Below are 7253 nucleotides of genomic sequence, written 5' to 3' on the forward strand. Positions count from 1 at the left end.
CATGTTTTATTTTGATTGAGTTTCCGTTCAATTGTTCAAAAACAATTGAGTTTTTGTTCAACCCATGTTTTATTTTGATTGAGTTTCCGTTATATAATCTCTCTATATAAAACCACAGCCTTCTTGCTACTTGCCTTTATCGGTTTTTTCCAACTTGAATCTATTGTAACTTTTTTGTTCTTTCATACTACTTAGTCTTCAAAAACCAGGCAGCCAAGTATAGTGGTTAAGAGTAGAAGTCAAGAATCAGATTACCTACTTTTGAATTCTAGTTTCTGTTTGCTACTAACCTTGTAGTAGTGTAATCTTAGACACATTATCTAAGCTAACTGAACTTTAATTTCTTTGTTATGAGAATTAAGTGAAACAATATGACAATATGTGCAGGAAAAAAGCTAACATGGCAGGCCTGAGACCACTGTAGTTAAAGGCCTGCTTGCAAGGTTGGCCCATGCCTAGCATCCTGGAACCTGGATTTCAGGAATATTCCCACTATTCCTTAACTAATAAGAGTGACTTACTATGTACCTAGAGCATTTATTTGTACAATGTGGTTTATGCCAAACACCCGCTATCCTGGGAGTCTGGAATTTTGGTATGTGCTAAGCAGAGGGTGCCTACATGATCAACCCCCAATAAAAACTTGAGCACTGAGTCTCTAATGAGTAGAAACAGCACTTCACATGTGTTGTCACAATTCAACGCTGGAAGAATTAAGGATGTCCTTTGTGACTCCACTTGGAAGTGTGGGCCTGGTTTCCTCTGGAGTTCACCCTAAGCAGCTTTTCCATTTGCTGGTTTTGCTGTGTATATTCGTATATAATAAATCATAGCCATGAATACAACTACATTCTGAGTCCTGCAATTCCTCCTAGCACACTTGGGTGTGATCTTGCAGTCCTCCAACGCCTGTGACCCCTCCCCAATACGAATGCATATTAAGATATTAGAGCAGTATCTCTTTCTTGCCAGCAAGTGCTAATTCAGGGTTATTGGTAAAAGTTGTAGTGATGATGATGATATTAATGATGATGATAAGTAAGAACAAGAAAAAAATGGTAACAAAAATAATGATGAGCGTAGTGAGTTGAATAGTATTTCATGACTAGAACTTAAGAATCTAACATTATTTGGAAATAGATCCTATTTAAAGATGTAATTAGTTAAGGATCTTGAGATGAAATCATCCTGGATTTAGAGTTAACCCTAAAGCCGATGATTGCTATCCTTATCAAAAGAGAAAAAAGGACATAGACACACAGAGAAGAAGACAATGTGAAGACAGAGGCAGAGATTATAGTGATGCAGCTACAAGCCATGATTTTCATCATATTCACAAAGAAATCCATAAATAAAAAAATTAAGAAGTACCAGCTACTGTAATTTCACCAAAAAAGAAAATGATTAGAATAAAATTAAGCAAAACCATGCATTAATAAAATTAAGCAATGGGAAAATGTGCGTATTTAATGTAAATATACATTTAATAAGGCTATATTGAAAATTGATATTCCAATCTGAATTTGCCAGACTTGGTATGATTCATTCAATTAAAACAGACTGTTTTTGTGAGTGATCATATGTAAAGAAGATGGAAGACAGCTTTACAAATCCTTTAAAAAAATGGCATGTGTGTTTCTCCCAACTTTGAAAGAGGAGCATTTAATGGGAATGAGTATAGATTCCTTTTTCTCTTATAGAATTTATTAGGCTGATACAGAAATTTGCAAGAGCATTTTTCAAAACTGTCATTTTTCCATGCAAGAGACTTATTGGAAACACATTAGCTGCTACAATCCCATCAATAACAAGGAGAGAGAGAGATGGGGGGATCTCCACAGAACTCTTAAAGTCTGAGATAGTTGGCCGAGTGCGGTGGCTCACGCCTGTAATCCTAGCTCTCTGGGAGGCCGAGGTGGCCGGATTGTTTGAGCTCAGGAGTTCGAAACCAGCCTGAGCAAGAGCGAAATCCCGTCTCTACTAAAATTAGAAAGAAATTAATTGGACAACTAAAAATATATAGAAAAAATTAGCCGGGCATGGTGGCGCATGCCTGTAGATCCAGCTACTCGGGAGGCTGAGGCAGGAGGATCGCTTGAGCCCAGGAGTTTGAGGTTGCTGTGAGCTAGGCTGACGCCACGGCACTCTAGCCCGGGCAACACAGTGAGACTCTGTCTCAAAAAAAAAAAAAAAAAAAAAAGTCTGAGATAGTTGTCTACAGTAGAATATTGGGAAGCTAAAGTTTTAAGTCTACGTTCCTAATTAATACTGAAAAAAACTGTCCTGTTCATCATCAATTTTAATGTGTGATATTTTTTCAGATGTGATTATTACTGTGTAAACTAATTCTGTGCTACCTGTGAACTGATTTATCCAATGTTATAGCAGTAGAATTTGGCTCACAGGCACAGAAAACCCACACAGCAATGGCACATATACAAATTTATGCAATAATTAGTTGGTAATGTGTTAAGTAGTTTTATTTTTCATTTGTATTAGCGAGGACTTTATTTGTTGTTAAAAAGAACTAATTAAACTGCTGAATGTTGAGTAGTATATTTGGCTATCCCCCTGTTTTCTGGCATTGAACCAAAGTAGAATAATTCTCCTATTTATAGGCTATTATGAAAACTCCATTTTGATTATCCTGTCTAAAAATTAAGGATATTTGCAGAAAAGAATTCTCACACTGTTATGTAGAGCAGTAAATCTCAACTTTAATATGCATACAATCACTCGGGCATCTTGTTAAATGCCTGTTCTAGTTCCGTGAATCTCAGGATGGGGCCTGAGATTCTGCATTTATAACAAACTCTCAGGTGCTGCTGATACTGCTGGTCCGTGGCACACACTTGGAGTGGCAAGTATATAAAGAACGGGACCTCAGGTGAAGGTAGGATAAGGTGTAACCAATTGTGAATGTCTTTACCAGAAATAAGTGGTTATTATTTGTGTCCCTTTGAGAAGAAAAGCCCTTCTTATATTTCTATTAATGTAAAGAGTTGAAGTAGACATTGCGTTACTTAGGAGAGGCATGACAAAATGACACATTGAAGGCTTTCTAAGTTTATAGAGAATGATCTCCTTTGAGATGGGTATATTACACATTTAAGCTCCCACTTGGGACTAAATTAGAGTAGTCTCCTTCACGGTACACTAGTGAGAGAATGAGAATGAAAAAGACAAATTAACATCTTACTGTTATGATAATAGTTTTGACCTCACAGACTCAAAAGTGTCTTGGGGCTCCCCAGGGATCCCTGGACCACACTTTGAGAAATGCTGGCATATAAGAAACTACACATTGTATGTTTGTGCCTATTGCAAGTAATGGTAAATTTATATTGAGAGCAGTCCATGCATCAAAGTATCCAAAGCACAGGTAGTTTTGGTTCCTCCTCATTAATACAATCCCTTTTTAATTGTCCTGATTGAAACCATACTCTTGATATTCTGGACAAAATACACAGAAATAGAATGGAAAGAAATTTCTTCAAAATACCACCCATGGTTAACTAATTAGAAAGCTTATATTTGGAGGAAGGTATAGCAATTACTGGTAGAGGAAAAAAAAGACACTTAGAACAATGAGACAAAGAAGTAGGTCTAGGCATATGATCAAAAGATATGATTTCCAGGTACAATAATCTGGCCTGATTAAGAGACTATCACCCTTGTAAGAATGGACTGGAGATACTGGTTAGCACAGAGAATTATAATTTCAAGAGAATTATAATTTCAGAAGAATTATCTTTCTGTTATTGTAATTATAATAGTTATAAAGTTGCATATTAATATTCTTTTTCCCTGTTTTATTCATTGGAGTTACTGACTAGAGGGAGGGCTGGAAAGAGGGACTTTCTGGGCTAAGAATTGCAGTTCCTGTAGCAGTCTATTACTGCTTATGCTACCCCTACTGCTCTTACTGTGCTTAATGATGGCCCAGGAAGATTGGGTTGGCCCAGGGAGTAGTGAAAGTAGAACAGAGAGTCCACATTGATTATAATTATTAATATTTACTGAATGCCTTAAAAAGTGTCAAACTACTGTAGTATATTCATCTTCCAAATACATCACTTCATGCTTTTTGTTCTTCCTCACTCTCCTATTTAAGTTGCAAAAAAGTAAATTGTATTTTATACTTAGGCACAGTACCTGAACATGAGTCAACCAATCAAAGGAGTAAAAAAATTGAGAAAGGAACCTTTTACCTTAACCATAATCTTGTCCCTACTGCCCTAGCAATGCTGAAATCATTTGTTATAACTCTACTTGAGTACCAGCAGTTATGGGAATCATGCCAAAGGCACATTATGAAGAGATAAAAGAGAATGCCGCTAAGATAGGAGGGTAAATCATATATTATTTAATAAGAGGGCAAAAATAAAGCCAAGTTTGAAATCTGACCATAATGTAAGGCTAGGCCAAAATTAACTTGATTTGAACCTTTTTACCCTTAAGGGGACCTGGGTTAAAAGAATCTCAGGAACACAGAGAGTAAAAAAAAAAAAAATAGGGAGGGAACATAAATTTATTACCAAAAAGGTTAGATGAAATCACACTTAATCATTGCTGTGACAAAAGATGCAGCCAACTGTGTTCAATACAGCCATCTTTCAAGGCTAGAAAATCTTTCCTGACTCACTCATGACTATCATAGAGTCCACTGGGTAAGTCAGCACAATCAGGACAATAGCTAATTAGGTTGTATTACAAGCTTTCTTCTTGTAATAATTTCTCAGCCATATTTCCCCATGTAATACTATTTGGTTGAAAAAAATCACTTTGGTTCCTAAACATACTGTATGAATCTCAGTGTCGTATTCCTTTTAATCTCAGAAGCCTTGAGTTCTACTACAAGTACTGCTGGTGTTATAAACTCCTAAAATTACACCCCTGTGAGAACTCTAATAGTCATATACAGTGAGATTGCAGTAATGATTTAAGCAAAAGACTGAGAAACTAATATCATTGTTTTGATAACATCATGAATTTTACAAAACTTGCTATTTTAGGGTTTCCCATCTGTTAGATTTAATTAGAATCTGTTAGATGTAATTCTGCTGAAATTCTAGTTTTCATTATTTTTATCAAAATATATTGAATATCTACAATGAAAAAATGATACTTTTATTATGACTGTTTAAATTTCTTTACCTGCCTTCAGAAGACAGGTGATAAAATTCTTCTGTTTTAGCTTATCTATGGGTTGTTAGTCATTTTGTGTGAATTGAAATTTCTCAAGTGGAGTATTATGTTTTAATATAAAATATTCTTTATTTGTGAGTTGGTATCTGGATTTTTAAAACTTTTCTTAATTGATAGGGCACTTCAGACATACTTACCTCAACTGAAATTTGTAAAAATAAGCTTCCTAGAAATGCCCAGGACTACTTCCTAAACAATTATGTCAGCTAGGCCTGGCATGGTGGCTCATGCCTGTAATCCTAGCACTCTGGGAGGCTGAGGTGGGCGGATCATTTGAGCTCAGGAGTTCAAGACCAGCCTGAGCAAGAGCGAGACCCCATCTCTACTAAAAAAATAGGAAGAAATCAGCTGAACAACTAAAAAATATATATATATATAAAAATTAGCCAGGCATGGTGGCACATGCCTGTAGTCCCAGTGACTCAGGAGGCTGAGGCAGAAGGATTGCTTGAGCCCAGGAGTTTGAGGTTGCTGTGAGCTAGGCTGACGCCACGGCACTCTAGCCCGGGCAACACAGTGAGACTCGTTTTCAAAAAAAAAAAAAAAAAAACAATTATGTCAGCTATATATGCTTAAACAATGATTGAAAAAAATCAAGCAGTAAAATAAAATAGACTAAAGATTTAGAGAAATTGAGTTAATTGAATCATTTAACTTACAAATCAGCTAATAAAGAAAATATCTCTAGTTTATATCAATAATAAGAAGCATCACAGATAGCTCGGATTATAGTTAAAATTGTTCTTTTAATGAGAAAAGATAGAGCTAGATACAATTTAAAACCTGAAACTTCAGGAACACATGCAGTATACATGGTAGGTAGGATTTTAAAAATATAAAGACTTAGGGGTAGAAGGAAATTATAATAGCTTTGGTTAGAATACCATCTTTCTAGAGAAAAAGAAAATGCTAGAAAATTCAATGACTAAGGAAAAATATTAGGAATCTGAAACATTTTTTGACTAAATATTTTGCTGTAGGAAAAAGTAACCCCTCTAAATAATCTGTCATAGTTTTAAAGAACACATAAGTGAACACTTGATTCGTGTTTTTTCCTGATTTTTGAATTTATAATGTTCAAAAACTTTCATATCAAGATCTAATATAATTACTGTGAACTTTTACATGACTGAGTCTAAAGTTTGTTTTCCATGTTGTTTTCACATGTGTATGCTTAGTTTTTAAAACTTTTTAAATACCTTACAATATACCTTTTTCTTTCATTTTGCTCCCTCAGTAATCGTGTGGAAGCATGGACAAGAGATGTTGCTTTCTTACTCAGACAAGAAGGCAGGCCTATGGTTAATCTTATCCCTAATAAGACTAAAGTACGAGTGATGGAAAAAGACTGGAAGAATACAGACAGAGCAATAAATTGGTTAAAAAAGGAAGCAATTAATTATACTGAACCATTTGTTCTTTACTTGGGATTAAATTTACCACACCCCTACCCTTCACCATCTTCAGGAGAAAATTTTGGGTCTTCAACCTTTCACACATCTCTTTATTGGCTTGAAAGAGTAAGTAACTGCAGTGTGTGTGCTCAAAAGTTCAAAAGTTAACATTATATCTGTAGCTTATTTGTATTAGCTCATTGTTTCTTTTATTAACACATCTAAAGAAAAATGTAAAAATTATATATTCAAACTTGACCAATAACTAATTGATTAAAGCTAATGGGGCAATTTTACAGAAATAAAGTAAGTATTAAAACTGAGAAACCTAATTCTAGATTGAATACATTTGCACATATGTCTATTAAAAGAGAAACCGAAAGGCATTCTCTTAGGAGTGTAGGCAGTCCTCACTTTACACAGTTCAGGATTATAAAAATAACCTTGCAAGCTGAAACTGTACAAAATGATCTTAGTAATCAAGGGAAAAAATGACCATTTTTCTGGAACCTTTATATATATTTGTCAAAAGATTTAAAATTCTCTTCTTTTGGTTACCAATGAAAATAGAAAAAATAGTAAAATTAGTATTTACTTAGTGCACTGTAATGAAAACACTAGAAACCTTGAGAATTAAAGTGGGGTTTTTTT

The 7253-nt window shown here is 34.9% G+C and overlaps 1 protein-coding gene across 1 annotated transcript in view; it reads left to right on the forward strand.

Annotated features, from left to right (window-relative positions):
- The window catches only part of ARSK (arylsulfatase family, member K), a 34037-nt gene that overhangs the window by 8001 nt on the left and 18783 nt on the right, over window positions 1-7253 (forward strand). Inside the window, exons 3-4 of the mRNA XM_012644752.1 lie at window positions 1701-1870; window positions 6387-6728. Of these exons, the coding sequence (XP_012500206.1) occupies window positions 1701-1870; window positions 6387-6728 (512 nt within the window). The remainder of the gene's footprint in view (window positions 1-1700; window positions 1871-6386; window positions 6729-7253) is intronic.

This window comes from Propithecus coquereli, unplaced genomic scaffold (assembly GCF_000956105.1).
Source record: "Propithecus coquereli isolate 6110/MARCELLA unplaced genomic scaffold, Pcoq_1.0 Scaffold22, whole genome shotgun sequence".
Classification (NCBI taxonomy): domain Eukaryota; kingdom Metazoa; phylum Chordata; class Mammalia; order Primates; family Indriidae; genus Propithecus; species Propithecus coquereli.